The sequence below is a fragment of the Orbilia oligospora genome, assembly GCF_000225545.1.
Source record: "Orbilia oligospora ATCC 24927 unplaced genomic scaffold scaffold00083, whole genome shotgun sequence".
Classification (NCBI taxonomy): Eukaryota; Fungi; Ascomycota; class Orbiliomycetes; order Orbiliales; family Orbiliaceae; genus Orbilia; species Orbilia oligospora.
Window position 1 is genome coordinate 465,630 of NW_011645640.1, and position 14,052 is coordinate 479,681.

At 44.6% G+C, this 14,052-nt stretch overlaps 5 protein-coding genes across 5 annotated transcripts; 1 reads left to right on the forward strand and 4 right to left on the reverse strand.

The window, feature by feature from the left end:
* Positions 1 to 1,867: 1,867 nt before the first annotated feature.
* AOL_s00083g135 (uncharacterized protein) lies at positions 1,868 to 4,253 on the reverse strand (the record flags this gene model as incomplete). The annotated part of the gene is made up of 2 exons (XM_011125314.1): positions 1,868 to 2,284; positions 2,364 to 4,253. The coding sequence occupies 2 exons, from the start codon at positions 4,251 to 4,253 to the stop codon at positions 1,868 to 1,870; spliced, it is 2,307 nt and encodes a 768-aa protein (XP_011123616.1).
* Positions 4,254 to 5,282: 1,029 nt separating this feature from the next.
* Positions 5,283 to 6,430, forward strand: AOL_s00083g136 (uncharacterized protein; the record flags this gene model as incomplete). The annotated part of the gene is made up of 2 exons (XM_011125315.1): positions 5,283 to 5,349; positions 5,460 to 6,430. 2 exons carry the CDS (start codon positions 5,283 to 5,285, stop codon positions 6,428 to 6,430), a joined length of 1,038 nt encoding a protein of 345 aa, XP_011123617.1.
* Positions 6,431 to 6,709: 279 nt separating this feature from the next.
* AOL_s00083g137 (uncharacterized protein) lies at positions 6,710 to 8,288 on the reverse strand (the record flags this gene model as incomplete). The annotated part of the gene is made up of 4 exons (XM_011125316.1): positions 6,710 to 6,826; positions 6,906 to 7,505; positions 7,583 to 8,161; positions 8,268 to 8,288. The coding sequence occupies 4 exons, from the start codon at positions 8,286 to 8,288 to the stop codon at positions 6,710 to 6,712; spliced, it is 1,317 nt and encodes a 438-aa protein (XP_011123618.1).
* A 942-nt stretch (positions 8,289 to 9,230) lies between these two features.
* On the reverse strand, positions 9,231 to 10,952 carry AOL_s00083g138 (uncharacterized protein; the record flags this gene model as incomplete). Its single annotated transcript, XM_011125317.1, has 1 exon — positions 9,231 to 10,952. One exon carries the CDS (start codon positions 10,950 to 10,952, stop codon positions 9,231 to 9,233), a length of 1,722 nt encoding a protein of 573 aa, XP_011123619.1.
* Positions 10,953 to 12,162: 1,210 nt separating this feature from the next.
* Positions 12,163 to 12,597, reverse strand: AOL_s00083g139 (uncharacterized protein; the record flags this gene model as incomplete). Its single annotated transcript, XM_011125318.1, has 2 exons — positions 12,163 to 12,469; positions 12,554 to 12,597. 2 exons carry the CDS (start codon positions 12,595 to 12,597, stop codon positions 12,163 to 12,165), a joined length of 351 nt encoding a protein of 116 aa, XP_011123620.1.
* Positions 12,598 to 14,052: the final 1,455 nt, after the last annotated feature.

Below are 14,052 nucleotides of genomic sequence, written 5' to 3' on the forward strand. Positions count from 1 at the left end.
GTGCAGAAGGGCTGTTGTATTTGCAATTCAGACCCCAGGCAAGCGTTTGATAAAGTTTGTCCAACGTTTGATTGGCTGATGTCGACAAGGTCTAGGGCCAACTGAGGGGAAACAAATATAATCAACCGCGAACTTCCGTCTCTCGCCAGGCGTTTTCTTTCTCAAGTCTGCCTGATATATTAATCGCTCGAAGTTTTTCGGATCAATAACGCACAATTTAATACGAGAAGAAATCGATATGCATATATGAAGGTTACCTTGGCACCTATAGCTAAGTTCAAAACTACATGTGCGACTGCAAGGCCAAGGGATTATGGAATTATCATAGTGGTCTGAAAGCTTGAGGATTAGAGCATGCCTTAGTCGTACGATCGACGCTTACGGGACAGACGGATTTCAACGGCTTCGACTGCAAAAAAATAGGCTGACACGCATATACTAGCTAGGAGCTCGGAAACCCGCAAATATCGGCGCTCGAGTTAACTAGCTAGCTTCACATCTCGATATAGCAGACAGATCCTTCGCCTTCAAGCTTCCCGCCCGGAGCTCTCGAAACCCCGGAATACTAGGAGCCATAGTATATATAGCGATATATAAGGTCTTATGGGGCTAGAGTAGATATATAATCAACTTGCATACGGTTTGAGCCCCCCTAGCCAACCCCGCTTTGGCGGAATGCAAATCCCTGTGCCCTTTGTATTATTAAGCTTTGGCTCGCCCTACAGCCCTGTGTAAAAGACTAGCCGGATCGAAAGATGCGCCGCTAGAGTATTATCTTCCCGAACGCCTGCATGAATTTCGAATTCCGGACGTCACATATGACCCTAGCCATGAGAGTAGATATGATCCTTGGCGTTGCAGCTACAGGCACCCAAATAGGGACCTTGCAGTCCCCAGGTCAGGCCTGCAGGCAATAGTCGCCGTTCCACCCTTCGTCTTATCAATCTGTATTAAAGTATGGGGCAACTCAGTGTGCTGGCACTTAGTATTTGGAATTCAAGCCTCAAGGACTGGGCAGATGCAGGAGATGGGCAGAGTGTCGTGTGAATAACTAGTAGACATCGTAGGCAGATGTGGGTCCAAACTGTTCCCTAGAATGGTTTCTGGGAGCCTCTCTCTTTCGCTTATTCTTTCTCAACTCGATGTTTATTTGTTCCGATTTTGTCAAGCGGGGCAAGGCGCAGCAGTCTAATCACCAAGGCTCTCTAAATCCGGGGTAAGTCCGGAGCCATCTGATACAATTCACATCTCAACTGTTGCTTTAGGACGATATATATTTTGAAATAAAATCTACTTCTAGGGGTAGATTCTGATTTGCGCTATTGATAGGAGTCTAGGCCGCAGCAAAACGTGACGGAAAAAAGATGTATTGAGAGGGGGGAAGGGGGGGAAATGTGAGAACAGTTTTTGAAGTGCTTCGAGGTCCCAACTTAAGACTAAAGAAGGGATTATTCACAAGGTTAAAATGAGGTTTATCTTTCCCGAAAGAGTGTTTGATGAGAATAAGGGCAATGTTGAAATAGTGAGAAAGGGAAACGAGTAGAAGGAGGGAAGAAACTGGGAAGGGCATTATAGTACTGGAAGACAATTAAAAATTTAGGGGTAAGGGAAGAGGCGAAAGTAGTCTCCGCCAAGTAGATTAGGGTAAAGCGATTCCTAGGAATCTAGGTTGAAATTAGGATTTGAACCACGAGTAGGGTGGGCTCAAGTCCGACGTCGACGAAAAGCTGAGTTGGAAAATTGCGTTATTGACGTCCAAATATTTGGGTAGGCGGAGATTGAAATAGGGATTGAGTAAATGATTATCGAAAGGAAGCCAGAATACGTCGGGAAAGGGGGTGGTTAACCAAGCGTGTATACAACAAACCTAAGATTTGCTGCGTCTGCATTTGCAAGTGGTTGGGTGTTTCCAAAGCTCCTTCGAATCCTCAACCAAATGTCTAAAGGCAGCTTGTTCCTCAGTTGTTAGTTCAATTTTTTCTTTGAGAGTTTCCTTCGGAGTAGGAATGATCCCGCTATTCATAGAATGATCATAGCGATGAGCGACCCCATTTGTTCGAACGTAGTAATTTTCAATGTCGTGCTCCACAACCAATCGTTGACCAGCTTCAAGGATGTTGTAAACTTTAACGAAGCATGTCCCATCAGCTGAGTCCGCTGCTATCCTCTTTCTTTTGATACGTTCGCCGGTGTATAGATAGTAAAATACTGTTTGTTGGATGCTGGTAACCGCGGTGTACTTAATATGTTCGATAGATGGTCCGTCCATGCCCCTGAATGTGATCTAGTACATCCCAGAGTTAATAACCTATGAAATCTTAACAGAGCTTCAATTTTTCTTTCTTCCCTTTTAAGACACATACCGGATTAGCACGCTGTTCGCTTTTAAGTGTATGCCAGGATTTTGCTCCAGGCCCGATCCTTGGGATATCATTACAGAGCTCTTCCTTTGCGAGATCTTCGACAAGCTTTTGACGGTTGAGGCAGTTGGCGAAATAGTAACCTTGCGCGGAGGCCATCGATCTCAGCTCTGGCAGCATGTTTTGAACTGTAGGGGTTTGGACAATGGCAGGGATTGAAGCTGGAGTGCTGGGCTTGGTGCCGCCATCTCCCTTAGTGTTATGCTGCGTGGTGACTTCTTTGGCGTCCGCAATAGCCTTGGCGGACACTGCTGTGGCGATTTTACTAGCTACGGCTTTGGCAGCGGCACCAGTATGGTCAAAACTATAGGCGTTTCCAAGATTTTTGGACAAAGGTTTGAGTTGGCGAGGGTTTTTCTTTTCGAGAGATAGCTGCCTTATTTTAGTCTCAATCGCGGAGAGGCTAGCTAGATCAAGTTGAGGTTTGAAAGGAGCGTTTATAGTCGTATTAGTGGTCGTAGGAGGAGCGGTGGATGTTTTCGCAGTAGCCTTAGAACAACAAGCAACTTCAGGTATATGGACGTGCTGGGTTTCACCGGCAGCCGGCTTCTTCATCGAGGCGATTCCCGACGCAAAAGCACCAGTCATTTGAGCAGCCTTAACAGCAGCTGGGCATTCGCATGAAGGGATATCAATTCTCGCCTCTAAACCCCTGCCCGCAAATTCAGCGGTAAACTCAATAACGTTTGGACGAGTTTTTGGCTGTGTATTACTGTTTGCTGCCGGCGTGGCTGCCGAAGCTGGTGTGGGGGTAGAGGTTTGCTGTGCCGGTTCAGTAGTTGGTGTGGCTGGTGCAGCTGGCGGACCACTAGTTTCAAAAAGGGTTGGTAGACGGTTAAGGTAAACTCGTCCATATTCTCCGAAGCGGGATGTAAAGTCATCCTCATCAATATATTCGTCGTACTGGAGAGATCCGATGATCCTTGGGCGGGGAATTCCCTCTCCATCAAAAATAGTGGCGTCGTTGCTATGGTCTGTGATGATAGTTGCAAGGTTGTGAGCAAATCGAACGTACATTATTTGGGGGTGTGCTGGTTCTCCATTGTATTTCCGAAGCTTGTTAATTTTGAGGAAGTTCTTCTTTATTTGTTGGTCTGTAGGAGGTAAAGACATATTGTGGAAGCCACCTGGAACGACCTGTGGATAATCGGGGTCTCCTGCAGGACGGACGATACTAATTTCGGAAGTCGGTTCATCCTTTGTCGTAAATTCCTTGATATCCGAATCATCTTTATGGATAGTCCAGAAGTGTTTGTAGGCACGGAACTCGATCAAGGTGCGATGGTCCAGCCCGCGAACACCGACCAATGTTTGGATTGGATGCCAGACGAACCCGTCCGGAAGTTCGGGGAATATTTCTGCATAGTCTGCCTGTTGGTAAGGAAGTGCTTGGTGGTGGTGAAGAAAATCAAGAGCCTCTAATTCATTCATCGGTAAGGCTGGGGGAATTGGGGTCCCAGCAAGGCCAGGTTCAGGTATTCTATTGACATAGGCCTTGATGACGGGTATGATATCATCTTGAATGTAGGTTGGATTGCCATCGGGCAGGAGGTTAGGATCACCAGGGCTCATTTGCTCCGCCCATTTCAACAACGTCAAATGAACACAACTTTCGTAGCGGTTGGGATAATCACCAGTGGCCAATTCTGCAAACATATTACGAGCAGCAGGGCACATTTTATCCCAGCTGAGAGTGAGTGGGCGTTGTCGATAGACGGTTGGGGGCCCACCAAGAGGATCTGGGACTACCTCTACGTGGTGAGTATACAAATTAGAATCGTTGGCTCCATGTGGATGGTGACGAAGAGCTTCGTCAGACTTCTGGCTAGCCATGGTAGAAAAGGAGTAGAGAGATAGCGGTAAGTCTTTTAGGTTTTGATGATAAAGGAAGGATTGGTCTGTATTGATGACGTGGAGAAGTGATCGCGGGATGGAGTGAGGTGAAGAGGATGTGGAGGTAGATGGATGTTGTAGAGTTGAAGGGAAAATAAATTAAGAGCTATGGGATTGTTGGAGCAGAAGCTAGTATGACTACACTGAGAGCTTCATTTGGCAATCTAAACAGCTATACCACAACCCAGTCTCAACACTGAATTCAACCCATCGGCTGTGATGGCTTCTTTGACCGTCTGATTTTATTATTGAACTACCCAGCATGACTAGAAATTTGCTTTTATTAGAAAGTCTAGGACAGAGCGGTCACATGAAGCATGAAGTAGTTCACCGGAGTTGTATCTTCTTTTCACCACGTATTTATATAGCTCGCTCATATATATCTTCACTACAATTGAACTTCTAAAGCCTGAACCGGCCCTCCAGGTCTAGGTATGAGACAAGCCTTAACCAATGAGATCTAGACCAGCCAGCTAACCCATGAAACTAGACACTAATCCTTCTCGTGTTGCGAGATGTAGCTTCTAATGCCTTTGATCGTGTTGGCGCTGTTGTATTTCTACTTTTAGTCGAAATTGGCCCGCAATCAACCGCGGTTTTGTATCACCTTCTCCACACGGGGGACGCACATGCTACTCTGCGCAACGTGACGCGAATAGCCTAGGTTGTTTCCCTGTTCTATAAAGCCTAGGCCTAGGAATCTGGGGTAATTGTTGGAGAAGCCTTTCAAAGCTTTCAAGCTTCGAATCATATTGCAAATTTATGCAATTGCAGTTTGGTAGCAAGGGGTGCATCATTGGCAAACATTACAAACAAACAAACCATCCAGCCTCGACATTTCGATATCCTTAGAGGCTATATAATCTATAGACATAACTACCTCTATCCCAGAGATTTCGATTGTGGTCATTCATAGAATTTCATTAATTAAATATATAATTAGAAGAAAATATCATATTGTTTGTCGCAATGGAGCAGCAAATCAAGACTCCACTTACAGACCTTCTTGGGATCCAGCATCCTATCCTGCTGGCAGGTACGATTCGCCAATATCCTCAAAATCTTCCCAAATCTTTATGATATATGCTATATATACTATATATACATAATTCTACGAGAGTATCTGTGCTAACTTAAGGCTACCAGGAATGGCAAGAACTTCGTCATCTGAGCTCGCCGCTGCCGTTTCAAATGCGGGTGGCCTAGGAACGGTTGGTGGACTTGGTTATACACCTGCCCAGCTCCTCGAAATTGTTACATCTCTCAAAGCATTACTAAAATCACCCGACCTTCCATTCGGTATTGATCTTGCGCTTCCTAAGATTGGTGATGGGGCGCGAAAGACAAACCACGACTATACCAACGGCCAGCTAGACGAATTGATCACAGTCACTATTGAATCCGGTGCCAGGCTATTTGTGTCTGCGGTGGGAATTCCTCCACCACATGTTATCAAGCGGCTGCATGATGCAAAAATTCTTATTATGAACATGGTTGGACATCCAAAACACGCCGATTATGCTTTGAAAGCTGGCGTGGATATAATTTGTGCACAAGGTAGCGAAGGAGGCGGACACACAGGGTCTATTGCTACAAGCATATTAATACCGGCAATCTGTGATGTTGTGAAGAAATACAAATCGCCACTGACGGGCGAAACCCCACTTGTCGTTGCCGCAGGTGGTATCAGGGATGGAAGGTCGCTTGCCAGCTCCCTGATGCAGGGTGCTGCTGGTGTCTGGGTTGGTACAAGATTTGTTGCGGCGGTGGAAGCCGGATGCTCTGAGATGCACAAGCAAGAGGTAAAATCTGCAACTTTTGACGATACTATCCGCACGTTAGTAGTATCTGGGCGGCCTTTGAGGGTGAAGATGAATGATTATATCAAGAAATGGGAGGAGCAACCACAGCGCGTCAAGGAACTTTGCGATCAGGGTATTACACCTCTGGAATACGACATGAAAGAAGGAAACGATCTAGATTTGCCATTCTTGATGGGCCAAGTGGCAGGAGTAATCGATGACATTAAGCCAGCGAAAGAAATAGTGGATGATATGGTAAAGGAAGCCGTGGAAATGCTACGTAAGGGCAATGGATATCTTGTCTCAAAGCTTTAGCTGGTTCGAATTCAAGTTCACTGATTCTGTATATATATACATAAATATAAATTTTATACTTCATGAGAAAGTCATACAATTGAATGCGTGTACCCGTATGACAAAGTTCACAGGCATTCATGTATTCACGAGGAAAAAAGAGAGAGAGAAAAAAGAGAAAACCCTAACCATACTCTAAGACTTAGTGTAACAGCAGCCATCCGAGGACTAGAATACTCTAAAACTATAATTTGGACTGGTATCGCTAAGCAAAAGCAATCATTCGGCATCAGCCAGCGATCAAGTGACAAGAGGAGTTACAGTAACAGCAGAAATATCAACCTTTTCTGGCAGCGATATGGCAGGCTTATTATTATCGAAAGAAGCCGTGAAATCGTGAAGAATACCCAAAGACCCCTAGATCGACAGTTAGTTCATATGATCATCGAATCCTTTCGTATACGTTGCCTTTCGGTCGGTTCAATTGGATACTTACTAATTGCATTTTGCGCGAGAGCTCAGCATTACCTTCGTTAGCCTTCAGGAGTTTTATGAACTCGTCGTTCTCTAAAACCTTGTCCGGATCCTGGCCCCATAGCCTCTTGAAGTTTTCTGTAGATATCGGGTCGATAATCGTTTTATATTTCTCGATTCGAACTCTACTGTATTCATCCAAAATCTTGTCGCTTGTCTTCCCTTCATGAATACCAACCAGACAGTCAGCCAATCCCCCAACGTCCACAATACCGCCAGTAAGTCCAAGGCCGCCAAATGGATTGCAAAGATGGGCTGCATCAGCCGCTAATAGATATCTTCCGACTCTGAAGGATGATGCGCATCGTTGATGAATTTTATACGGGCTAGTCAAGACAACTTTGTATTCTCCAGAACCAGGCGTTGGATGCCCAGGGAACATGATTTCGAACTTCTCGGCCTGGCGAGCCTCAATCTCTTCTTTCGTGAGGCCATTGACTTCGGTATATGTAACTCTCCACAATGGCTCCTTCACACCGATTCTAGCAGCCATAAATGAGTGTTCCGGATCGATGATGAAGTTCGAGTCCTCCCAGCCATATTTGTGAAAGTCGTAGTATGTCTGTCAACGTTTTGCATCGTTAGTATACGTATCTTGCCCCTCTGAAAAATACAACTATACTGTGTGCAGCAACTTACATTTGTAGCCACGATTTGATGATCCCAAGTATAGCCAGGGAACTCTTTATCCCCAAACAAACTCCTTCGGATTTGACTTGACGCCCCATCGCATCCCACCACGTAGTCTGCCCAATGCTTCTCAACAACACCATCATTGCGCTCAATAGTCACACAAGCCTTTTCTTCATCTTGCTCAACACCTGGTAGTACCTTATGCCCATACTTCACAGTAGCAGTCTCACATCTTGCCACCATCTTCTCAAGTACGCTAATGACCTTATTCAGTGTCAAGACTGTTATACGGTCATCGTATGGTTGACCTGGGCGATTAAGATCCCTGGTATCCATTCCAGACAAATAGGTACCATCGAGCTTACGCCAGCACATGACATCAAATTGAAAACATTCTGGGTCCAGACGCAATTCATCTAAGACACCGGCTCTGCGGAGTTCCCAGACTGCGGGGATACCATAATGGGTTGCGCGGGGTTGGTTCGAAGGACCAGGTGTGGCTTCGAAAATTGTGACATTGATATGTTTTTGGGCAAGGCGGAGAGCGAGGAGGAGACCTGAAGGGCCTGCACCAACTATTATGACCTATGTAGTAATCTTTTGTAAGAAATCCAAGTTGTAGACAAATTCCTTCGGTGGACATTGGATTGCTAGTTTGAATGGGTGGCGAGGGTACGTATCAAACTCATACCTTCTTAATCGGGCCTGTCATTTTTGTGGCTAATATAAAAACCGTAGAACCTCCTTTTGTTTGATTGATTATAGCGTATGTAACTGAAAGAAGAAAGATTGAATTGATATTTGGGTGAACACTCTGAAGCACAGACACAAGTTTTTATACCCAAGCACCGGCGCTGATACAGACTGCGGGAATCGAAGATGCGCGAACAATGCAATGCAGCAATTTTCCGGTTGAAATAAGTTGCCAATCCCGAAACGAGGCAGATACGGGTCCCGAAATAAAGTACGGATCCGAATTCGCCTAGCCGAATCGAAGTATCGATATCCTGTCGCCCCCATGGCCAGGCCCAGGCCATGCATGGCGAAACGGCAAATACCCACCTTCCCATTTAAACTTCCAACACATAACTTGGCACGAAATGCAACAATTCGCCAAATTTTCGATATCGACTGAGAACCCATGAGGTCAGAATCAGGTCATCTTGAGTATCATTAGGGACTCGGGATTAATCATCGGATCAACTAGGCCTCTAAGAATTAAAGAATAAAACACTAGTGCTGCAAACCAATAGATCTCAAAATTTGATCTGACAGCGTAGTTAAAATTTCGTTTATGTATTTGCTATTAATTGTAAACAGATAATGGTACGCGTACACTTGATCAATTGAACTTAGAGACAAGCCATAAGTATCATATGCAATACATACACCTATACGCAATATGTGATCAATATCAATAATTTGGTTTTGAGATCAAGCGTGGTCCGTAATGTGACCCAATGAATTAGTAATGGAGTCGATACCCAGGGTTTAATACAGGGATGCGCAATTGTGTGCCCACAGCTATACAGGACGACTAGCTTGGGCCAATCCACATCATATGCCTTGCAGTTTATAATATAATCCCATACCAGAGGATAATCAAAGCATTTGATTTCTGGCAAATCCAATATAAAATCATTTCCCTTATCCCTTACTGTATAGTTGTAGCCGATGGAGTCGGTGTAGCCTTTGGTTCGTTGCCATTAATTGAAATAACACGAATCGAAGTTGATGTGACGGGGTCAGTCCCAGTATGAGTTTGATATCCAGGCCACTTTCTAGGTATGTCCGTGGTATTTCCACCAGGTGGTGGATGGTCGATGAGCCCGGCCGATGATACTTTGTCTGACCAAACCGGAATATGGAAGGGATCTGAAGAGAATTTCTTTGCAATCCTAATCTCTTTGTTGTTCAAGTCATAAACTGCTAGAGCGCCATGCAAGAAGGGAACACCAAGAAGAATATCATCGCTCCAGAAGTTTGATATAATGTTCATAGAACACATCTCTTCTGAATCTGGAAGTTCATCCATAAAGTCTGGAACTTGCGCTCTTATCAACTGATTGCGATCAAGCTTGATAGCAACTCCACCAATGTCGAATGCAAGGTCTGGCATTGTTGCGTTGCACATGATTCTCCATGCCCGGCCACCTCCCATAGCGCTTCCTAGAGGTGGTGTCGGATACACTCTTTTCCAAAACTCTTGATACAACCAAGAGGGGAAGGCCATGACCGAAGCTCCTGTATCAATTTTCGCAATACTTTTTGTGGTAGATATAATGGTATCACCATCAAGAACCGCATCGATCTCGAATTCATAACCGATCTGTCGTATATCCGAAGGACAATTTGATTTGTTGAATCTCGGGTTCATTTTTGCTTTCGCAAATGGTAGCCCAAGATGTTTAACATGTGGTATTCCACCAAATGATATGGAGCCCCCTCCTTGAGGATGGCCCCCATGCCCGCCGAAATCATGTCTTGTTTCCATCAAATTGACGCTAAAAAGTGGGTTATGACCTTGCGCGGCCATAGACTCGATAAAAGATGGGTATGCGGCGTGACAGTCGAAGTTAATATCCACTTGGGATCCGGCAAGTGGGTCGCGAGGGCTACCACCCCCTTTTGGAAGCCAATCGTACGGCATATGGCCTGGAGCGGATGGGATGCTTCCAGGATACCCTAGTCCAAGAATCCCGCTGGTTATTTCATCGCCGTTCCATCTTACTATGTTCGCTAAGCCGATCGTTTGGTTGACAAGAATACCAGAAATATTCACAATATCTTGGCCAATGACGCCCTTTGCGTAGCTGCCATCTGCATAGCCAACCGCAAATGAGCCATTAGTTTGGTTGAGATACTGGAATGAAGGAGATTCCAAAGGATTGAACTCATTGCCGAACCCGCACCTGCGTAAAGCCGGTGGGTATTTCCCATCAGGAGCAATACAGTCGAAAAGTGGGGATACGGCCCAGGTGTCACTACTCCCAGTATCGATAATCAATTTGAGCTCTTGCTCACCGATTGTCACCGGTAAGTAATAACTCATGCCATCAACGAAAGTGATATTTTGGCTATGATACTCATTAGATATTTCTGAGGCGTTTGAAGTTTGTAGTGGTTGACCGGGAACGGTAGAATTTCCATTGGTGGGACTAGTCATTAGACCAGTCTTATATCGCGGGTTCAATATGGGAGCGAACCAACTAGGTTTGCGAAGGTGATAGAGTGGTACTTGCACCGGTGCAATCTGTTCATGGGAAGCAATTTCTCCGGGGTCTGCCCTTCGTGGGAAAACCAGACCGCTGACTAAAGTAGTAAATGGAGATATGGTAATGGCCGTAGCCAAGGAGATAGAAGAAACGATATGCATATTAGGGTTGATAAGTCGGAGCTTGCACTCTCATGCGCAATACTCGTATCAAGAGAATTAGGAAGGTTGATGAGGAGAACTAACTTAATTCAGTCATGAAATATGCATCTGTGCCTTGTCAAATAGTTCTTTGTATTGCTTTTATCTACCAATTTAGTAGCCACGATTAATACTAATACTTGAATGTTTGATAGCCTAGTCACCCGCCACTCCCTCAGGAAGCGGCGTTGGCCCTGTTGCATTTTTCTGGCCGAGAAATTAAAGAAAGATATCAGCCAAATATCAGTAAGTATCTAGTCGATCTTGAACCTCATCTCGATCATCGATCAAGTCCTGTAATATACATTTACTTTTAAGTTTAGAAGTATAATAATACGTTTGCGAGTCTCAAATTGAAATTCACTAGAAAAGTAACTTCTATCAACATGCTACTTGGATACGTATTTTGTCCAATTGATTCCAAACATTCCGTTCCAGGAGCTATTACAATTAACAATTACTATTAAGGAGTGGCATACGTATAAGGTATCTAGGTATCTAGGTAGGTATACGACGAGAATATGCTCATCGCCCGGGACTAACATCACCACCCGTTGGCGTGATAAATTCAAAGCTTTGTACTAAACACCCCCCAACTGTGGGAATCTTATAGGCGACCCGCCAGACCATATCGGCCGTAGTAACGAGAATGATTTAATCTGCGTTTAGTACTGAGGGGCACAAGCTGACACCGTTTCAGTTACCCAGACAGTAGTAGTTCCCTTCGCAGGCGCATCAGAGATTCTGTTAGCATGGTTCGAAAAGGCAGCAGTACGCTGATATTATTGACAAGAAAGTTGCAACGTATTAAATAAATCCAAGCTCGAAGTTAAGCATGAAGGCCAAGTTTTGAGCCTCGGTCTAGAAACCATGCTTTGGCGAATAGAGGAAACTTATATACAGTGTTATGTACAAGCTTGGGAGGCTGCTCAATAAGCAAGGCCTCCAGCCCCGGAGCAGTGGAAATTGCGAGATATAAGGGAAAATAATCGTAAAAAAATGCTTTTGCAAAACTTTTGAACTAGAAATATTTCTAGTAGTACTGTTATGTAATTTAACATAGTTAGTGAAGCTCTCTAAGAGACAGGTTTCTTCCTCCTCTTGTAATAGGGAAATAAAATAAAAATTACATTCACCCATGAAAGAAATACTTCTAACAAAAGATAGTGAATCAAGGGAAAGACTTTACCTTTGTGGGAGTTGGTGTCGGGCACCCAGTGTAATCAGTGTAAGTTGGAACAATGCATTTAGTGGTGCAGCAAGGAGCAGTGACAGTTGTAGTCTTGAGTTTCTGAGTCTTGCAACAGCATGGAACTTGTGTGACGCGAGCAATAAGCGGGCAAGCTGGAGGTGCTGGGCAGATGACTGCCGGACAGACTTGAGGTGGAACGGTGGTGGTAGCGATACCGCATTCCTTAATTGGGCACCTATATGGCTCGGGCGCCGCAGTAATTTGCGGGTGCGGGACGGCTTGGGCTCTTTTTACCGTGAATAGAATACTTATTAACTCGGGTCTTTGTGCAATATAACTGAGGTTGAGAGATAATGATATTACTACTCACCCAAGGAAGGAGGCAACAACAGCGATAGCGAGAGTGAACTTCATTTTGATGTTTAGGATTTAGAACGTCGAGAATTGTATTCTTGTATGTGTTAAATTTTGTACAGAGATTTTTGCAAAATGACAAGAATAATTATTAATATTATCGTCCAGCTAGTAGAAACTTGAGTTCGAACGGCGGTAATCGAGAACTGATAAAACCTCAAACCAAAGGGGCGGCGAGGACCCTTTTATGCTTTGTGATGTGGAATTTGAACAGAACCAGATCTGCACGGGTTCCATAAAAATTTCCGGTTCTCAAAAGGCACAACGTTATTTGGCTTTACTCCAAGAATGGTAACGATTGGATATTTGCCAGATTGAAGTAACCAAAGGAGACTTTGCGCCAGGGCCAAAGGGATAAACAGGCACATGCAGTCATTTCCGTTGAGGTTGTACCGGCAGGGATACCCCACAGAAAGCGAGAAATCTGCATACCGTCTACGATTGATGCATACCTACTGAGAGTTAAGCCCAGGTTGATATTACCGGATGCCGGACGGCGCGCTGTACACCGTAAACATCTCAGTATGCACGGCACCTTCTGCAGGTTGTATCATCATTTAAAATCATAATACTACCTCAAGAATATCAGTCGTTTAGGAGTGGTTTAAGTTCTTCGTCTACCGTCAGCCCGAGTTAATTTGCCTTTCTTGGTTTTTCACCCGTCGAAACCTCTTCCCGGCAGATGTCATAGATGACGCCGACGAATGGCGGTGAGGCTCAACAAGCTTTACCGTTTTCTTCAGTATCATTAACGATCGAGTCTTGGTTAATCTCATATATCATGGGACTTGAAATACTAATTTGGATGCGAATAAAAATAGAAAAACAGTTAGTATGCTAGCTCGCCGCAACCCAAGACTTTTGCAACCTCCTTGTCAATTGGCCACTTTCATTTCAATAGAAACGACGTCGAATGAAAATTAGCTCGTGAAATTCCCAGTCTGATGTTGTATGCAGCTGGCTAACTGGGGGCTGGTTCCTGTGCGACTTGGCTTCCTGGTAATCGAAAAAGCGAAAAACATTCCCCACAAGCATATACTCCATGACAATGCAAAAGACGTTGTAAGGCAGGAATGTTGTCTAGTTTGAGATTTTCGACATTGCGGACCTAAAGTTAAAATAATCGCTTATCATCAGTCTTGGGGTTTATCATCAACGTTATTTTCATCTATTTGACGTTAAGCGTCCTGATTAAATCGTCGAATGTTGCCCTGGCCGGATTCTCGTTCTTGATAAGCGAACGCAAACCAAGTCGACGAAGGAATTTAGACTTCCCAAACTGCAGCGGATAGGCGGGACGAGATGGCTGAAATCGCTCGCTCCGTAATTCGCCTGTCTCTGGGCATAGCAAGTGCGTTTTGCTTCCAGATTTTGTATTCGTGAAATAGTTTTACCGTGATAAGGGAAGTCCCGAGCCGGCATCAAAGTCGCTCAGATAATGTTGGATTCCCGTGC